Below are 21,210 nucleotides of genomic sequence, written 5' to 3' on the forward strand. Positions count from 1 at the left end.
CTTGTCGCTTGTACATCATTAATTTTGGTAACCTTAGCGACATCCGGTGCAATCGATGTTGCAGCCAGAGCCTAATATTTGGGAATTATTTCCCAAAAATTTCCTGAATTCCCTAAAATTCTCCAAAACGATTCCCAAGTCTTAGGCTCTGGTTGGAGGGATCATAAAAGTGAAGTTTTCAAATGTCAAATGCAAACAAAAAAAACATCATTCTGTATCAAGTATGAAGTCTGGTTTTGAGGTTTCAGGCATTATGCTTGATTTCCAACTACCAAAAAAGTACTTTCCATGTGAGAGACAAAATTGAATTTTTCAAATTTTTCTTTGTTTACTAGACAGCTCGCTTTCTCACTGACAGGGCCTTTAGTAGCTACGGGCCTGCTCACTGAGTATTTTTTTGGGCAGGTGAAAAACACTGAAACCAACTGGCCAAGACATTTACGCAAACTATACTATTGTATGTAAACTTTGGTCAGCTGTGAGGCCACGCAGATTTTCATTCACAAAAATTCAACAAAATTTAATTTGATTCACCGCATGCAGAATTTGTTTCTTTAGTACGCAACCTGGCAAAAAATTTACAGTCTTGATTATAGGAAGCATTTTACACCTCCAACTTTTCGTGCTACTTTGTGCAACTCCAAATGCATTTAAATACGGACAAAACTCGGAAATAAATTTCGTTTTCCTATCACAAACCGCAATACCACAAACGTAATACAATTTTCCCCATAATTCTATAATTCTATGTCATTATTTGAACACATACCGATTAATCGATCAGCACCACAACACACTGAATCTGTTCAATTCATTCGCATGGATAATAAAAACCGTTTCACATGGTTTTGTATTATGTTCATCTTATTACACCTCTCTATTACCGCTATCAATTTTCGAGCAGATCGCATAATAAAATGTTGTGCGAAATAAAAATCTCAATAGCGGCGGTGTGCGTTGCACATTTTCTCGAAAAAAGCAGCAAAAAAAAATCCCAATAGAAGGGATCAACAACACACAGCACAGCAGTGTGTTTACGTTGCATCAGCAAAGCATGAGTAACTTCCATCCCATTTTTTATATTAAAAATGCAATTCCACTGCAGTCAGATGCTATTTTATTTGACTATAAAAAGAAATTGAATTCAATTTCACTTTCAGTTGTTCAAGTGATTTTGCTCTGATTTAATGCAATTTACTGCGGTTACAGAAACGAGAATATTCATCTCAAACGTAAACATTATACCTAATATGTGCGCTGCTCATTGACCACGCATTTGCTGTGAACGTTTTGAGAAAATAATTTGTGCAGCGAAATTTTTCGCTTTTTGTTTGTGTGCCCGAAGAACGCATCCTAGGTGTTCGTTCTAAAGTTTGAAGGTTTCGCAATTTATAGATCACAATTAAACGTGATCAAGTGCATGTATTGTTAAGGGTTTATATGTGTACGTGCTGGGGAATATTTTCCATTGATCAATAGTTTCAACCTATCGAGAGAAAACAAAAAACGAGCGAGCCCGACAAAATGCAATTCGTGGTATGTTGTATTCAGTCAACGCATTTCAAAACAGGCCCAAGAACAGATTTAAAATAAGGGACCTCCCCGACGCAGTGGTCAGAATGTTTCATGTAAATTTAGTTTTTTATGTTGGTATTACTGCGGGGACCAAAATAAGAGGCTTTTTGACCGTTACAAAAAAATCAGTTCTTGCGCCTGTTCTTGTGAGTTGATACAATTAATTTCCTACATTAAACAATGTCCCGCACGTGTACCTGAAATGAATTTAATTCAAATTTTTTGCTCATGGCATTTCTCAACGGATTTGCTTTTTGGTGGTAAAGTTTTGACTGTATGGGATTGATAGATGCAGAATTGGTTGGTACGACAAGACAAAAATTTGACAGTTACAGGACAGTTGGTTTTAGAAAAAATTACGTAAAAGTTGTCATTTTTACCGGATTCGACGAGAATGAAAGTGTTTTACTAAATTTGACGTCATTTTTATCTAAAATCAAGGATACAGCAACTGTACTGCCATACAAACAATGTTTTGTCTTGGAACACAGGTATTCCAAATCCCATGCACAAAACACTTTCTTTATAAGATTTGCTGGCACCCTGCAAAAATGTATGAAGATTTACTAAGAAATCGCCATATTTGTCAATATTTTGGAAGGAACCCGTCGCGCCACCTTACTGCTCGTTGTCTTTTTTTATAATCCAAAAATGCCAAATACATTGAGAAGTTATCAGTTGCAAAAATTATTTTCATTCAAATTCATTTCAGACACACCGTGTCAGTGGTTATAATCCACCAAAATGATCTCGTTCGATGGGAATGTCCTTACCACTTAAATGTTAGTTTCTGGTCTACACATTCTTAAAATCGATTTTAACCCGGGAAGCCATGATGGCATGATGAAGCCATAACCAAAATTGGTTTGTGTGTGACGACTTATCACACTTGGAGAAAGCTTTGCAGATTGTGTAAATTTATGTAATCTGCACAGGTTTCTCCAAGTGGGTGATAACTTAACACATAAACCAGTTTTTCCTTTAAAAGTAACACATTTTTGCGTCTTTTAAAGCTGGTTCTACTTTTTCAAAAAAGATTTTGGTTCACGGAAATCATCAAAAAGCGAACATTTTCCCGCCTAAATGTAGGCTACAAATTTGCAAAGGGGGCCATTGCTCTTGAGTAAAAATATTCTCATGGAATTGGTCTAATTTAGTATTCCATTTAGTATTAATATAGCTTCACAAATTAACTGGTTGTGATGGATTTTGTGGCCACACCTAATAACCTTGATTGACGTAACCCAAATACGGTGAATTTTAGTACACCTAGTATTCTAGACTAAATTTAGGCGAGATATCAATTGAGCGCCTAATTTTATCTCAGAGAAACCACTTTACTGTGTCCAAGATTGAACTTGCTATTTCCCGTAAAAGGGCAATACTCTCTCTAACAAACAAACTGTCAACAAACAAACGCTGTCAAAATACCACCTTATTCCTTTGTTTGTTGACTCATTTCTAATTTTACATGCAATTTTTACCACCCTCATAAATGTAGTTACGTTGCTGCAGAGGGTATCACGTCCAGAGCGATAGCGGAGGACTTGACGCAGTCTAACCCCCCAAAAAAAGAAAGACGAAAATTTTTGTGACGCGTACGCGTCAACTATGCATAGGCGAGAATTCTACTTTCGTCAAAATGACCAATATCGTATTATTTTTCAAATATTCTCACTTGAAATACAAAGAAAATGAGCTATCACACGCCTACCAAAGCGCTCGGGAACCGAAGATATTGCGTTTTCCAAGTCGTCATTTTCAGTACAAAAACATTAAAAATGGCAAACAATTAGCGATATCATTCATTTTAGAAAGAGTAGTACAAAGACTGCGTCACAGCAAATTCTCCAAATTTGACACTTGTTAATTCAGTGTTGATGCTTGGAGCAGTGCTGTGGTTAAAATTGACGAAGTAAAAGATTTGTAACTCGTCGAAGCTTTAAACAAAATAAATGACAGACTTGGTGATAAGACTTAAGCCAACAGTTTTCTTAGTTAAACATTTACACCAAACGGTTTTATAAAAAATTCATTTTCAGACGAGAACGGTATGTTTCGCATTCATCATCGGATCGATTGTCAGCGCTTCAGATCAACCAGAAAAATCGAAATTACAAGAAGAATTTACAGCTGACCCAAAAGTACAATCAAAAAGGGGTGCTGATGATAGTCGTCAAGTTAACGCAAATTTAAACTCAGGTAAAACCGTTGTTTCGCTAATGGTAATTCAAAATGTAATTGACTTGAAACAGGCTTCAGCCCATCACAATCAACCATCACAAATTTACCACAGTTCTATGGCGGTCATTTTGCACAGCTTGGTAACTTTTTCGCTTCAGCAGCTGCACCGCAGGTGAGTCCAAAGAAAGATTCAAAGTTTATTTAGACCAGTTAAGGTAATACAAATCGGATAGTAATAAACGGGAGATATAAAAATCAAAAAAGGAGATATAAAAAACAGAAATGGAGGTATAAAATTAAAAGTCGAAGATAAAATATTTGAAATTGCAGATAAATAATTAAGAACAGGAGATAATAAAATTAAATTTGGAGTCATACCGTCTCCTTTTTTGAATTTAATATCTTCATTTTAATTATTTTTTATCTCCATTTTTGTAATATCGTTATCTCCAATTTTTAATTTAAAATTTTCATTTTAATATATATTTATCTTCAAAATTAAATTTTTTATCTGTAAAATATATTCATTTATCTCCAAAACTAAATTTTTCATTTTCAGAATTTAGTTTTTTATTTTATTTATTTCCAAAATTAATTTTTTTAATTCCAAAATTTAGTGAAAATTATCTCAATTTTTGAATTTTATTACGTCATGTAATGTGCATTTTTGAAACTTGAGTCAGTTTTCATAGCAAGCGCTCTAATTGTGCAAAATTGTAGTGGCAGGCACAGTGCCGCATCCAGCATATTCAGCGCCCTGGACCATTTTGGTTTCTAGGGCCTCTTTTTATGAAACACCTTTTTAGTTTTCATGATGTAAAATAGATTGAGGAAATTGCTCTCGTCACTCCTTCGAGTCAGTCTTTCCAATGTCCATACAATCCGGAGGAAATAGCGATTTTATCTAAAAAATTCACCTCTCAATTAAAATCATTGAAAGGTGAGTTTGTTTATATGAAATTGCTATTTCCTACACTCCATAGAAATTTTGACATTAGACCATACCTGGGAAATTCCAGCGTAAGTCATGTTACCAAAACAGAATTTTGTCTCTTTTCAATGTACGAATATGCACCAAAGAAGATGCGAAAAAACACACCGTAAGTCATGTTACCAAATGTGAAAATGGATATTGTAGAGCGCTATCGCTACAATACAGTGGTGATGTTGTGAGAGTGAAAGAGAAAAATCACTGTCACAAAATACGTGGATTTACCCACCTATTGAGTATACTTTCATTGGGTTTTTACTGTACGATGAAAGAAACCTATAAACAGTTTTGTTTTTATAGTTGGATTAGCTTAAAAACAGCTGAAGCAAATTCATCCTGAAATTGCATTGTCTCTAACTGTATTGATACAATATAAAATTTCTAAGAATCTATACCTTAAAGTATTGGTTTTAGTAATAGTTGTTCGACTTTATAAAAAGCCTAAACTTTTAAAGTTTGACCCTCACCGCAAAATCTTACTTTTTTTTCTTTTTTCGTTTTTGTAAAAAAAAGTTGAAGATCGTTATCATTAGAGACGAATCTAGCACACATGAGTGGTAAATCGAAAAATCTTAAAAAATTAGCCTGCAGCGCTTCAAGTTGTTTACTTGAGTTAGAACAGTGGAACTATATATCTTAAGATGGATATTAAGGTGAATTGTGTTAACCCATTCACAAGGGTTTGTATCTGGATTTTGAACAACGACTCACATTTGTAACTATTTTATCTTCCTTGAGTTCGAAAACTAGAAAACAGACCGCAGCTGAAATGAAGTTGCAACCTTACAACTCTTCAATAACTAGTCTGCATCCCGTGGCACTTCGTGCCACGTCGCATCCTAGCAAACTAGACCGGGCAGACACCGGTTATTGAGAAACACCTGTTCGAAAGCAACTCTACATCTGCTTAAAAGAGATATACGAAAATCGAGGGGGTGGTCAGTAACACACAATAGCTCAATAGCTTACACTTTGGTCCCTTCCACACAACCACTCTTTCAATACAGAATAATTCTTTGCCGAAGAAACTAACTCTGCATCTGCTCGAGGGAATGGTCACTAAAAGCTGATTTTGCTTTATGTAAAAAGGCCCTTTAAGGGTTTGTGACTAATAAACACTCCATCTGCCAGTCGCAGTAATTTCAGCACATTTCTGCCCCGGAAAAATTATTAGACGAAGCGAGAGAAAAAAAATTAACACCTAAGTTACCGACACCGTTCCGGCGCCCGGCTCGCATTGCGGCCCTCCGCTTCGCTCCGGGGCAATGGGCCGGATCGCTCGGCGTGTTAAACACCTATTATCGAAAAACACCTCGTTCCCCGTAGACATTTTTCCGTTTCACGTACACATTTTTCCATTTCCCTTTGTTGAAAACCATCAATTTGGTGAAACCCGTACCCTTCTACACCCCACACCACAACCACTGTTTCAATACCGAACAACTTTGCCGAAGAGACCAACTTTCCATCTGCTTCACACAAAAAGTTAAAAAAATCGAGGGGGTGGTCACTATTACATAGAAGCGTACACTGTGGTGTGGTCACTTTCAGACAACAACTTTGCCGAAGAAACCAACTTTCCATCTGTCAAACCGCTCCACAATTGTAAACGCGTTAAATATTTATCTGCAATTTCGAATTTTTTATCTTCGATTTTTACTTCCATTTCAAATTTTTTTTTATCTCCATTTTTTGAATTTTATATCTCCACTTTAAATTTATTTTATCTCCATTTTATTAATTTCGGTATCTCCCTTTTTAAATTAAATATTTCCATTTTAATATATATTTATCTCCTCTTTTATGTTTTTTAACTTCATTTTCAATTAATTTATCTCTTTTACTATTTTAATTATTTCCAAAATTTAAATGTTTATCTCCAAAACGAAATTATTATCTCCAAGATTGTATTTTCTATCTCGAAATTTGATTTTTATCTCTCCTATATTAATTGTTTTTAACTCCTTTTATGAATTTCATATCTCCAACTGTGAATTTTTTATCTCCAAAAATATTTCCCTTTTTGATTTTTTTATCTCCCGGTTTAATATAATCCATACAAATCTGCAGAAACACTTGGAACCCAAGCTTCAGGTGAATTCGCGTGCAGCGCAAGTTCAATTCATTGCATCACTTACGGTTTTAATGGAATTTTCGCTGTGTTGTAATACTTGTGTCCAACATTCATACTGTCACATTCACCGTATTCCATCAATTCAGTGGAAATCATTAGCGCTACACCAAGCGAAATCTGACGCTGCACCTAATTTCGTCTGAAAATTGAGTTCCGTATTTTGTGTAATGTGCCCAATAGGGTGGCGGGACATTTCTACACAGTCAATATCGTAAGGAACATTAATAGCACAATTTGTTCATTTTGTGACAAAGGTCTGAAAATTTGACCACCGGTAAATATGGACTTCCAGAGTCTAATGCGATGTGGAGCCCAAACTTTTATCCCCTCTTGTCCTTCTTCAAGATAAATTTTTAGAAAACTTGTTGTTATTATGAAGTTGTTTCTGTTGTAAATGATGTCCCCATCTCCTAATCCACAGAGTCCACTAGTCAGAACTCTGGAATTTTACGACTTTTCAGTGTAATTTTGGAATGTGTTCTGGATTCGGAACTTTCAAAAGTTCTTGAGCATAAAGTACCCAAAATTTCATGATTCCTCAATAATCTCTGACATCCTAGCTTATTATTCTGGTGGGTAGCGTTGGAAGCGATACAGGTTTTTGGTTTTTCTGGGATTTCTTGAGAGAACTCCATTTGTCAAGTTAAATAAGGAAGAATTGCAGACCAGTGTAGTCCTGGCCTCTTTTTACCGCTACCAATTCTAGAACTGAACGGTTCAAAGGTCGTCCTTGATTTTTTTTGGTTTTCCTTTGGTACTTCTAGGATTATTGATTTCGTATTGTACTAGTTCCTACAATTTAAACACTCCACATGCTGGTCCAGCATTCCCACATCTAGAACTCTTGGATTTTAAGAGACAACTCAGTTTTTTTATTTATTCTCTTCTGGACTAAAGGGTTGATGAGCAATATAGTTGGTTGGTTCCTAAAATTCCAACATTCTTCATGGTTCGGTATCCTTTCGGATCAAAAACTTCAACATTTTGCGGGATCTGAAAAGTCTTTGACGGTGTTCTTTTGAGGTTAGGCTTCGGCTTAGGATCACAATCATCAACTCGTCAAAATGAAAATAATATTTATTTCTGGACGATATTGTCGTCCTGAATGATAATATTGTCCGGGACTTTGTGTAGAACAATTTTGTTAAGAGCGTAGACAGCAAAAACCGAATTTCTTCGGAAGTTTTTCCTTTTAAGAATCATTTAATTACTTCTGTGTCAGTGTGCTAACTGTCACGAGCAGTTGAAACTATGGGCAACAATTTGATTATTTCGGGGAACTTCTGACAGTCTCTTTGCATCATATGACAATTCAAGACTATTTGCCCCGAAATTACATGCAATTACGTTTCTAATGACACCTCACAAGACCTTGTATGTTTAGTGTGACTGGAAAAATTTCTGTAAGAAAAGTGTTTTTGGTTTTCGATCTTTTCTTGGCAAAAACAAAAACATCGACGAATTTTTTTGAAAGTGGTTTTTGCTTGTACCAATACTTATCTAGGCGCAAGAGACAAGAATTTGTTTTTTGAGAGAATGCGTTCGATTTCAGTAGATCGTTTTTAAAAAGAATCCCTTCTCTTCTTCCCCAACCACAGGCACAATAACTGTACTGGAAGATACTTTTTGGGAAGATTACATCGATTTCGATGACAATATCGTTTTATCCTGTCATATTAACGGTTATTTATCTGTTATCGATAACGACGACAAAAATAATGGCAGGCTCTAGATCCTTTATATAGTAAAATGCATGTTAAAAAGATTGAAGTACAAGATTTGAAATCTACAGATTGAAAATACTTTGATCGATGGAAGTCAGAGAAATGATAAGTTGGTACGCCTGTGGCGAGATAGAAGGAACATGTAAATGACAGTTGGCTCCTATGGGATACAAAATTGGTTCCATTCTGTCCCATAGGAGCCAGCTGTCATTCACATGTTCCTTCTATCTCACCACAAGCGTACCAACTTATCACTTCACTGAATAGACCCGATAATAATACTAGTCCAAATTATCGCCCAAATCGATATTATCGTCCCAAAAACGACATTTTTTATTTTTATTTTATTTTTAATCGTTTACCGACCAACTAACAGTCCGAGGCCCAATGACAAGTCAGTCGACGACTTTCAAAAAAGGACAATATCGTTTTTAAAACGATAAAATCGTCGAGACAAAATTTTAGAGAAATGTTAAGTTGGTACACATGCGACGAGATGGCGATGATATATGTGAGAGAATGCGAGAGAATTTCATACGAATTCTCTCCCATAGGTGCCAGCTGTCATTCACATGTTCCTTCTATTTCGCCGCATGTGTACCAACTTAACATTTCTCTCGGTAAACGATATTTTTGTCCATAGGACGAATTCTTAACGATATTATCGTTCGTGACGATGTTGACCGTGTAGAAATGTCACCTCTACTAAGAATTGCATTGCATTAACCATTTCTGTAAACGAAGCGTTTCATAGACCTCTGCTTCCCGCTTAGTGCGTACAGTAATTATTACAAATCGATCGCAGCCGCATATCATTTTTATGAATGGAATCTGATCGTGTTGATTGAACTTCAACCGGTTGAATGACTTTCTTCGTTACAGAGACAAAAAATGTTTTTATCTCGCACACACAGTACCGTGGTAAAAACGATTCAATTGAAATGTTATGTGTTGTACCAGCAGCAACACTCTTCCACAATTTCGTTTCCATTTTACAAATCGACACAAGTTTTAATTATCGCTGGTTGTTATCATTAACTTTAATTGGACGTGTAATTTTATGTAAATCGGAATTTTCTCGAGCCAGCAAAAAGATCGCACGATTAACAGGCACCTCTCTCAATCCAAAAATGAATTTCTGAGCAAAAAAAAATTGCAATCGCATGCATACTCACAGAGTATAATACAGAGTTTACGAGTATAATATAATGCGTTCGATCTGCATGCTGGCTGCAATTATGTCTATCTACTGTTATGGGCAAAATTAAATTGTTTTTCGATTTTACTTTAATTTCTATTGTTGATTGAATGATGGCAAATTAATCTTTCACTTTGTTTGGCGTGCTGTTTTGTTTACATTTTCATTCATTTTCGAAACAGAAAAATTGGAAAAATGGCCCATTGAGTGAACACAATTGCTCATTGTTGATGATAATGGAAATATTCACATTTTCCGAGAAACACATTTTTCAGTGTTATGAAACATTTCTGTACATCGAAAATTCACATGGACTTGATTTTACTTCATTGTGCGGTTGAATAATGCGTGTAGTGTATGTTATGTACATATGCCTTTGGTCACGCTAACGAGTGTACATCAACACACAGAATTATGATAACCGGCAATTACCATATTAACTTGTCTGCAAACAAAATGTTAACATCCGTGTATGACTGCGAAACGGTTCAGTGCTTTTAGATCAGATACAGCTAATTCGATAGAGCTCGTCGATAGAGCTTTGCACTTGGCTTACAAACAAGGTGCCTGTAAAGAAATGATCAGTCAAAAAACCCTTAAAGGGTAAATGTGCCGCAAGTCCTTTGTCTTACTTACAAAATAGCTGATATAAGTTTTTGTGTCAATTTTTTGTTGATAAAACTTTTGCGTACGGCGCATAATGCGCTACCCTCAGCGATATCAGTTATTTTGTAAGTAAGATAAAGGTCTTGCGTCACATTTACCCTTTAAGGGTTTTTTGACTGGTAGCACCACTTTTGTAAGTCTGTCATTTCGACAACATCGACAAACCTTATGGAAGTTACAAAAGTCTAGAGAAATCAGTTTGAATCCCAAAATGTAGAAACCAATCTTGGAACACTCACTGTTCGAATATGCACCTGATATAATTCTATCTAGTGATAGACAAGCAGTCCAAATGGATCACAAGGTCTAAGTGGCAAATTGTTGTTAGTCACTTTTCAATAAACAGCCGAAAGGTAAAGTCGTGTTTTATTGGAAGTCCGGATAAAGGTCTTATCCGAAATACCCTGCGGCCAGTCCTTCACTTCCAACAGGTTATGGGCCCCGAATGTACTTTTTGTCGCTAATCAATTTAGTGGACAAAGTATAAATGCTCATGGTGGCTCCGTAGAATGATTTCGCAGTAACGGCAGTAACAGTTACGTAAAGGCACTGGATCGTGCACAAGTATTCGCGGTAACGGCAGTCGAAACTAACCCAAATCCATCGAAAAATCCGATGAAAGTTAGGAAGTGTCAGAGGAATCATCTGTCATCCCAAAATTTAGGAACCAACCTATCTGACCGGTTTTTTTTAATAGTGTGTCCGCTAAGGCAAAAGATTGTGCAAATTGAGGTAAAATTGATTTTATGATTTTATTATGATCTGTATGGAATGCTGATTCCAAAATCATCAGGGGCAACTCCGGCAGCTCACTCGTTCCGCCTGGAGCGGCCGTTATGTTACTGAATTTTCATGCCCGTTTGCAAACAGATATCGATATGGAATACGTTGTAAAATATTCTTAATTGTTAAAAGTTTTTTAGAATAATTTTTTTGTTGACAAAAAAATCCAAAATGGCCGAAAAAAATGGCGGAAGTTTGAGGTTCATTTTTTTTCTGCTTAAAACCTAGAAATTCGATCGAAATACTAAAAAAGTTTGTAGCCAATTCAAAATCCTATACTTTACGCTTGAAAAAAATTTAAATCGGTCAAAAACTTCAAGAGATATCCCGCTAAGAGTGCACTTTTTCATAGGGTATTTCAGAAGTGTCAAAAATAATTTGTCAATTTTTTTATGTTATTTCGTTTCGAATTTTAATCATAATTGAGGCCCTCAGCATGTAAAATTTAAACTGCCTCTATACACCCGAGTAGACAGCCTCTATACAAACAAACACCACTCTCCCCGAGGTTTAACTATTCCCATTGACCACTACTGACACACACAAATATTTTTTAACAAAAAACCAGAAATGCAATTTCCAACTTTTCGTCCCTCATTGAGCAAATAACTTTTGCCAAGGAATTGGTTCAAATTATAATTAAAAAATGTGACCAATCATCCACAAATCATTTTTATAATTGGACTTATTCCGACGTTTTATCACGAGTAACATCTAAATTGCAGTTCTAATTGGGATACAATTTACTCTAAATCGAAATTTTCGTAATAGCAATTTTGACCACGATATCACATCATCTCGGTGTTAATAACACTCGTGCTTCAATGTGATTAAGATGGTTGAAGTGATAAAAAAACAACAACGAGACAAATTGCCGGGGATACTTTCATTTCTGTCAAACATTACACTCAGCCAACATCGGAGCTAGTATAATTCCGAACAAAAAAATGGCTACCATCAATTTGTGGATGCTGGGAATAGCTCTGCTGTATCTCTCCTGCCCATTCACTACTAACGCATGGGTATAATATTCATAGCCTTCTATAGAGTGTTATGATGAAAGAGAAAGAAATATTTTGACAAGTACCCCAAGACTGATCTTCGGTCCTCTCGATCTCAACGTAACATGTTGAAAGAAAAAGCAACATTTTGACAAGTATCCCAAGGCATGTTATAATTAACCAGTCTTCGGTTCTCTCGCTCTGATCATAACAGTCTATGAAGGTGGCTAGCAAACAATCATTGCAAACTTCGCACCTCTTCCAGCGTCCGTACGAAATAAAACTGACAAACTTTTCATTCTCTTCTGTCAACAACAATTTTACGTTCAATGTCACCATAACAAATTCCGTTATCGATGCTTGGATAGACGTGAAGGAAACTATTGAGCAGCTGTATGTGCACCCCGAGGTGCATCTAGATTTGGGAAATGGAAAATACGATTTTGAATTTATGAATCGTAGGGTCGACGTATGCCGTCTTTTAAGAGATAAGAAATACGAGCCGCTAATTCAGATGGCGTTCAGGAGTATTTTGCCGTACTGTAATTGCCCGAGCCGATGTCCCATATCAAAGGTTTTATTGTCAGAATTTTGTTGGTAACTTCAGTTCAATTTCTCATTTGTTTCGCAGAAATTGTATCACATCAATGAACTTCGCATCAGTAGCGAATACTTTCCACCCTCATTTCCCGAACGGAAAGCTTTGCTTCATTTGAAATTTCTGAGGAAAATTGATCAAACACTAGAACTACTGGGAACAATGTCTGTCGTTATCAACGTGGAGAAAAAATATAAATCAAATGGGTGAATCGGTTGTGAACGGCACAAGGACATTTTGTCTATCAAACAAATATTGTGGATGTGATGTCAAAAAAAAACGTTTTCTCACTCAAATGACCCGTTTTTAAACCTTTCTTTTTGTGACTGATGCACCATTTCTCAACTTACCCCTTCGAAGGGATATCCCTGGTACAAATAGTAATTATTTCGACCTCTGAGATCATTTTCATTATACGGTACTCGTCAACGTAATCCCCTTAATTTTTCGTCAAGTAGTCCTTAACCTCAATTAATTGACGTTGACTGCGTTCAATTTTCTGGTTTTTACATGAACATCGTTCGTTCAATTCATTTGATATTTTTTAAGGCCAGTTCATGGTCGCATATATCGCAAAAATGTATGCGAGTATGAACTGGCCTTAACATGTTTTACAGCTGGGATCGTGTCTGACGTTTACAAGGTCATGAAAATGATGTATACAGTGGTAAAATAGTCGAAATTTTGACGCATCACCCATCGAGATCAGTTGAATAAACTGGTCTTTTCCTCTGTTTTTACGATCTTTTTACCGAGGGGACTGACTTTTTGACAAGGATTATATGGGATTTCGTGGGATTATATGAGGAAGTGATTACACCCTCGTTTTTAACACTGTAAAGGTTTGCATCATCATGAGTTTTATAGATTGACATACTCATTTGTGGAGAATACTTAGAAAATGTGGTGAATGCAGGAATATTTTAGAAGGAAGCATAACCTCTTAGTTCCACATTTTGTAAAGGGGATCATAGTCTTCTTATGTCACAATTCACGCCGTAAGTGCGGTTGAAATTCAAACTGGAAAGTGCGGAGGTCTTTCTAACGTAGCGTCATTTTCATACAAGGAAACGTTGAAATGCACTTTTCGGTTCACTTTTTCATCGAATCGTTCACTTAAAATTCAAATTTTAGGCACACTTACGGCGTGAATTCGTAAAAGAGTGCATAAGCTACTTCTGCCACATTTTGTAAGAGGGAGCATGAGCTCCTTGACTTCGTAGTTCGGCTTGCATGCGAGCAGCATTTTCATTAATAATTGAAATATAGACCATTTTCATGACCTTGTAATCACGATCCCAGCTGTCAGACATGTCGAATGAATTGGACGAGAGATTTGTATGCAGTTAACGTCAATTGATTGACGTTAATGACAACTTATCGAAAACTAAAGTGGGGTTACGTTGACGAGTACCGTACAATGAAAATGATCTATTCGCAGTCGCCTGCGAATAGTCACTTCGATTAAAAAATGTGACGGTACCAGCCCACAACCATCCGCAAAACATTTTTATAATTGGAACTATTCGGACGTTTTATCACGAGTAACATCTAAATTGCAGTTTTCTAATTGGGATACAATTTACTCTAAACCAAAATTTTCGTAATAGCAATTTTGACCACGATATCACATCATCTCGGTGTTAATAACACACGTGCTTCAATGTGATTAAGATGGTTAAAGTGATAAAAAAAACAACAACGAGACAAATTGCCGGGGATACTTTCATTTCTATCAAATATTCCACTCAGCCAACATCGGAGCTAGTTTAATTCCGAACAAAAAAATGGCTACCATCAATTTGTGGATGCTGGGAATAGCTCTGCTGTGTCTCTGCTGCCCATTCACTACTAACGCATGGGTATAATATTCATAGCCTTCTACGCCTTCTATGAAGGTGGCTAGCAAACAATCATTGCAAACTTCACACCACTTCCAGCGTCCATACGAAGTGAAATTGACGAACGTGTCATATTATTCTGCCAACAACAAATTTTCGGTCAATATCAGCGTAAAAAATTCCATTATCGATGCTTGGATAGACGTGAGGGAAACTATTGAACAGCTGTATGTGCACCCCGAGGTGCATCTAGATCTTGGAAACGGAAAATACGAATTCGAATTCATGAATCGTATTATCGATATTTGTCGTCTCTACCGAGATAGGAAATACGAACCGCTAATTCAGATGGCACACAGGAGTATGCTGCCGTACTGTAATTATTGCCCAAGTCGATGTCCCATACCGAAGGTCTGGTTGGTGTAATCGCAATACGCCGATACGAGCAAGGTTCTGAAAGAATAGGTTAAGACAGCCACGAAGGCACTGATATTGATAAACGCACTCAGTACAGAGTGTGTGTGAAATCAACTTGAAGAAAATGTTTTTTTTTGGAAAATTCGGAATTTTGTTTTTGTTAAGTTGCCTTTCTCATATAAACTTCGAAGCCGCTGACGCAATTTTTGTGTCACCGACTTCAACTCAGAGTTGTCTTAACCTGTTCTTTCAGAACCTTGGGTTCGAGCTCAATTTTTCATTTGTTTCGCAGAAATTGTATCGCTTGAAAGATCAGTACCGAATACTTTCCACCGTCATTTCCCGAACGGAAAGCTTTGCTTCAATTGAAATATCTGAGAAAAATTGATCAAACACTAGAACTACTGGGAACATTGTCTGTTGTTATCAACGTGGAGAAAAAATATAAATCAAATGGGTGAATCGGTTGTGAACGGCACAAGGACATGTTTCTTTCCAAAAAAAAAATATATTCTGGATGTGATGTCAGACAAAAAAAAAACATTTTCTCACTTAAATGACAGGTGTTTGAGCCTTTCCTCGTGATGTACCATTCAACTTACTCGAAGAAGCAATCAAATCGTTGCTTAAAACCCTGTCAAAGTTTATAAAAACGACTGCAGGCAACGCACTTCAAGCATGAGTGGTACTCTATATACCGCCTTGACAGTATGTCACTCAACTGCAAAACACTGTACAATGGCGAACTTTCTGCAGCTGACCACTATGATCACTTTTGCTTGAAGTGCGTTGCTGAAGGTACGAACGGGAGCATCCACAGACCCATAACCTCAACGGGAAGAATTTGTCAACAATATTTTTTGGTTATGGCTCTATGGATGATGCTTTGACCAAGGCTGTACACTTTGGGGAGGTCACGCAGATACAGATACGCGGGTTACACACCACAGTTGATAATAAAATGGCCGATTTCATACAAAAATTCACCTACTCTGATGATTCTCGTCGTCTTGATGATGTGGTGAATTGTTTTACATGTAAAATCATCAGAAGTGGTGTGTTCCCGCGTATCTAATAGAATTGCGGTCTGCGTGACCTCCTCAAAGTATACAGCCTTGGCTTTGACAGCTCAAATTGCCTTGGAACAGACCTATAGTGAATCAAAATCATGCCCGCACGTTAGTAAGCGTGACGCAAATCCTCTACCAAAAAAGTTTTAAATTTTTTTTTTGGTGACGGCTGAGCATATTTGACGGCAACTTTTTGACTTTCTCTCTTGGCTGATGACTCTTAAACTTGGATGATTGGAATACAAGTTCTAAGAGCAATCACATGTGACAAATGGTTAAGATTTGGCCGAGATATTGAACTTCAAAAACTTGATTTTTGGTTAATGGTTGGTTTTTGATAATGGTTGGTTCCTAAAATTTGGGATGATTCCTTTGGCACTTCCTAACTTTCATCGGTTTTTTTAATGAATTTGGGTTATTTTCGACATGAGTGAGGTGTTGCAAGGTTGGTCCCTAAATTTTGGGATGACAGATGATTCCTCTTGCACTTTCTAACTTCCATCGGATTTTTTGATGGATTTGGGTTATTTTCGATATAAGTGAGGTGTTCCAAGGATGGTTCCTAAATTTTGGGATGACAGATGATTCCTCTGGCACTTTCTAACTTCCATCGGATTTTTTGATGGATTTGGGTTATTTTCGATATAAGTGAGGTGTTCCAAGGATGATGCCTAAATTTTGGGATGACAGATGATTCCTCTGGCACTTCCTAACTTCCATCGGATTTTTTGATGGATTTGGGTTATTTTCGATATAAGTGAGGTGTTCCAAGGATGGTTCCTAAATTTTGGGATGACAGATGATTCCTCTGGCACTTTCTAACTTCCATCGGATTTTTTGATGGATTTGGGTTATTTTCGATATAAGTGAGGTGTTCCAAGGATGGTGCCTAAATTTTGGGATGACAGATGATTCCTCTGGCACTTCCTAACTTCCATCGGATTTTTCGATAAATTTGGGTTATCTTCGACATGAGTGAGGTCTTCCAAGGTTCGTTCCTAAATTTTGTGACGACAGCCGATTCCTCTGGCACTACCTAACTTCCTTCGGATTCTTGGATGGATTTGGATCATTTTCGACAGGAAGGACCTGTTCTAAGGTTGGTTGCTAAATTTTGGGATGACAACTGATTCCTCTGGCACTTCGTAACTTCCAACGGATTTTTTGATGGATTTAGGCTATTTTCGATATTAGTGATGCGTTCAAAGGTTGGTTCCTAAATTTTGGGATGAGAGATGATTCCTCTGGCGCTTCGTAACTTCCATCGGATCTTTCGATGGATTTGTGTTATTTTCGACATGAGTGAGGTGTTTCAAAGTTGGTTCCTAAATTTTGGGATGACAGATGATTCCTCTGGCACTACCTAACTTCCATCGGATTTTTTTGATAGATTTGGGCTATTTTCAACATGAGTCGGGTGTTACAATAATTAAAAGAAATACTGAAAAGAGTTCGGAAGAAAGCCATGCTGAAGATCCACGAAGCTAATCAGATTGTTCTGCATGGCGCCATTTCTCATCTTTTTTTCACCTAATTCCTCATTTTATTAATTCTATCCTCTATTTCACCAAATTCCCAAATTTTGGGGTGACAGATGATTCCTCTGGCACTACCTAACTTCCATCGAGAAGTTCAATAATGTCAGCTGTACGTGTACGGGATGTGACAGTCAAACGCGTTTTTAATCAAGGTTTATTAATGTGTTTGTATTCTTTTATCTGAAAAAGTATTCTTTAAGAAGAACTCCCGTTAGTGTCTTTCCGTCTCCCTGTACTTTGGAACGTCCACCCTAAAACCTCTTGATTGCATTTCAGATTTACTACGTTAAAGCTCCACAAAGTAACCATGCAGGTGTTCAATACCCTACAGCAAATGCATTGAAGATAGCCTACGTACCGGCACCACAGCCGCAACATTCCGTCACGTATGCAACTGCACCGACGAATTCAAAAGTTAGTATGTTTGAACTAAACCTCGGTCGAAGTATGGCTACAGTACTAAGTCTTAATGGCACAAAATGGCTTTTGTCGTTCGTTCACCTCGCCGGCTCCATTCAATCGAAACACAAAATCATTTTTTCTTCTCTTTGCTATTTTCAACAATAGGTTGGTACTGCAACTCAGCCGCATTATCAAAACTATCAGCTAGCTTACACACATCAACCAATATCGTATTCAGCAGCAGCCATTGCAGTGCCATACAGCAACAATCATCAACAGCAAATCGTACAAATTCCGAACGGTTATCAATTGGCAGCTTATTCCCATCAGCCGGTCCAAATTTCCCAGCCATATTCCTACGTAACATCCGCTCCAAATGAAGCGGGAAAGGTGCGTTTCTGCATTTAACTTGCTCTCTCGGTTCGCCGTGTTCTTCGTTTCAATTTTTAATTTGTAAACGCTTCATAGGCAATCGTACATGGCCCGAATGCGGCACAAGCAAGCGTTGCATATCATCAACAGCCACAGACTTTCAGTAAATTTTCTTTTTTTTAAATTGAAGAATCTGAGACGGATTTTCAGCGAATTTTCTATTTAGCCTTTCCGACATATCAACACTTAGCTGCTCCAATTAATATTCCCACAGCCGCAAAGTTCGTAGCATTTCCAACTTACTCACCGACACCATCTCAGGTATGTTTGTTTGTAAAACATAAAATGTTAAGGTAGCCTCACTGTCCTCCGTTTTCATTCCGTTTTGCTTCCGTGTACGTGACAGCTGTCATTTCAAACAATGGACCCTATTGTACACGGAGGCAAAATGGATGACTGTAAATTCGGACCTAGAATTTGAAGCATTGTCTTCCTGAACTGATGACTCAATGGGCCCAGTCCTCTGAATCAAACATTTCTCTACGTCAACGTCAGGTGAACCTTGGCGATTTGATGGGACAGCCTAAAGGTAAGGCGTATTCTCTGTCAAAGAGTAGAACTGACTTTCTAAATGAACCATGGCACTGTCTTGAAAGGCGAGTGCACTGTAGTAAAAAACAGAATGAGAGTGAATAGGCAGCAACGCTTCTTTTATAGGCAGAATTCCAATATGGCCGATCTTTGTAGTTGTCATTAAGTTCCAGATGTATCTGCCAAATGTCATGTGTAAGTTGCTCCATCTGTGTGTTGTGTTATGAACTATTCTGGTGTCGATTATTTAAATGTTGTCGTGCTACAACGTCCATTTCCTATATTTCTCCTGCATAGCCTCAATGGAACACGGATTTTAACGTGTATAGTCGTCTGCTTTCGATAAACGATGAGAGCTCTGTCTGGTGATCTCTTTTGCGAAATGTATGTTGCGATAAGCTTCCCGTTACTGAACAAATTAGGGAACGAAGACTCAGGAATGCTCTGGTTTGCAATCAAACATTCGAAATATATTTTTCGTTCTTCAGAAATGTTCACGCAACTGCATTTGGGAACCGGAACGTCGATAAGCCCCATAGCTTTTTCTCTCCTCTCTCCCAGGTCCTCATCATGAAAAAATTGAAATTTTTTTATGTAAAAAAAAAACCTCCGACAAGGACACGATTTGTCGATAATCACTAGCATTGTTAATGAAACTCGAATTAATTTCCAATTACTTTAAGTATAAGTCGATAAATGCACCACATGCATCAGTTCAACCATCAGCGACAGCCGCTACTCACAGTGCTCACGATGGAGCGACAAGTTTTGCATCATTTTCGCAACAACTTAATCAACGTCATCACACAGCACCTACAGCCATAGCACCAGTGAAGGTAGACGAACGAGTAGCAGATCGTAGCCAAGTTTTATTTTTTACGATTCCTGTCTTTCGCATATGTAGGTGTTGGCACAACCCCGTCAACAATATTATGTAACAGCACCGCCACCATCTTCGCAAGTCGGCTACAGTTCACAGAAAATTGCATTCCAACCAATTACAGCTGCTGCTTCATCACCACAGGCATATGAATCACCTCACAACGGTGTCATCCATTACGGAACCCATTTGTACCATCCAGTGCTTGGCAAATATGGTATTGGTCATGTTGCACCAGCATCGCCAAAACTTATTTATTCGCATTAATGCAGACACTCTCACATCATGTGAGATTCATGCATGATCTTAGATTTAAATTTATTTTTATGAGTTTGAATTTTTTTGAATAAAATATAAACTGAGAAACAATGCGAGATCTAGTCAGATTCATTAAAGTCCTCATAAAGAACATCCATTTTGCTGAGATCAGAAGAGTAAATGCCAGATGATTCGATCCTTGACTTAAATTCGACTTGTTGCAATTCAATTTCGTCGAATTTTCGATTTTCGTCAAGTTTTCGATTTTCCTCAAAATTCGTGAAGTTTTGCCAAGTTTTGTGAAATTTCGTCAAATTTTCGATTTTCATCAAAACCAATTTTTTTTTTCAACAACATTCTATTCCTCGTTCGATTACCATTCAAATGAAACAAAATTTAGGAAAATCTGATCAAATTTACTCGAGTTATATGCAAAATACACTTAGGGCCGAGGAGCGGTCTCAGTCCAAGGACCCAAATTTAATTTTTTTCAACAGCATTATATTCGGCCTTCGATTACCTTCCAAATGAAACAAAAATTAGGAAAATCGGTCGAAATTTACTCGAGATATATGCAAAATACACTTAGGGCCGAGGAGCGGTCTCAGTCCAAGGACCCAAATTTAATTTTTTTCAACAGCATTATATTCGGCCTTCGATTACCTTCCAAATGAAACAAAAATTAGGAAAATCGGTCGAAATTTACTCGAGATATATGCAAAATACACTTAGGGCCGAGTAGCGGGCTTAGTCCAAGGACCCAAATTTAATTTTTTTTCCAACAACATTCTATTTGGTGTTCGATTACCTTTCAAATGAAACAAAAATTACGAAAAACGGATCAAATTTACTCGAGTTATATGCAAAACACACTTAGGGCCGTGGAGCGGCCTTTGTCCAAGGAACCAAATTTTTTTTTTTTTCAACAACATTCTATTCGATGTTCAATTACCTTTTAAATGAAACAAAAATTAGGAAAAACGGATG

At 37.2% G+C, this 21,210-nt stretch overlaps 2 protein-coding genes across 2 annotated transcripts; both read left to right on the forward strand.

Annotated features, from left to right (window-relative positions):
- The first annotated feature begins 1,152 nt into the window (after positions 1-1,152).
- LOC119075892 lies at positions 1,153-20,334 on the forward strand. Its single transcript, XM_037182464.1, has 9 exons — positions 1,153-1,536; positions 3,618-3,777; positions 3,831-3,931; positions 17,997-18,134; positions 18,288-18,512; positions 18,591-18,657; positions 18,721-18,815; positions 19,769-19,921; positions 19,990-20,334. The coding sequence occupies exons 1-9, from the start codon at positions 1,525-1,527 to the stop codon at positions 20,230-20,232; spliced, it is 1,194 nt and encodes a 397-aa protein (XP_037038359.1). The 5' UTR covers positions 1,153-1,524; the 3' UTR covers positions 20,233-20,334.
- LOC119075911 lies at positions 12,114-13,111 on the forward strand. Its single transcript, XM_037182495.1, has 3 exons — positions 12,114-12,277; positions 12,522-12,830; positions 12,888-13,111. The coding sequence occupies exons 1-3, from the start codon at positions 12,203-12,205 to the stop codon at positions 13,062-13,064; spliced, it is 561 nt and encodes a 186-aa protein (XP_037038390.1). The 5' UTR covers positions 12,114-12,202; the 3' UTR covers positions 13,065-13,111.
- Positions 20,335-21,210: the final 876 nt, after the last annotated feature.

Source organism: Bradysia coprophila, unplaced genomic scaffold, assembly GCF_014529535.1.
Source record: "Bradysia coprophila strain Holo2 unplaced genomic scaffold, BU_Bcop_v1 contig_232, whole genome shotgun sequence".
NCBI classification, from domain to species: Eukaryota; Metazoa; Arthropoda; class Insecta; order Diptera; family Sciaridae; genus Bradysia; species Bradysia coprophila.

Excerpts from the sequence above, each read along its gene's own strand:
- LOC119075911 (XM_037182495.1), top strand. The coding sequence starts at position 12,203 with ATGGCTACCATCAATTTGTGGATGCTGGGAATAGCTCTGCTGTATCTC. Across the intron at positions 12,278-12,521 it reads CATTCACTACTAACGCATGG|CGTCCGTACGAAATAAAACT; the intron begins GTATAATATTCA and ends CACCTCTTCCAG. Across the intron at positions 12,831-12,887 it reads GCCGATGTCCCATATCAAAG|AAATTGTATCACATCAATGA; the intron begins GTTTTATTGTCA and ends TTTGTTTCGCAG.
- LOC119075892 (XM_037182464.1), top strand. Across the intron at positions 18,658-18,720 it reads TCAACAGCCACAGACTTTCA|CCTTTCCGACATATCAACAC; the intron begins GTAAATTTTCTT and ends TTTTCTATTTAG. Across the intron at positions 18,816-19,768 it reads ACTCACCGACACCATCTCAG|TATAAGTCGATAAATGCACC; the intron begins GTATGTTTGTTT and ends AATTACTTTAAG.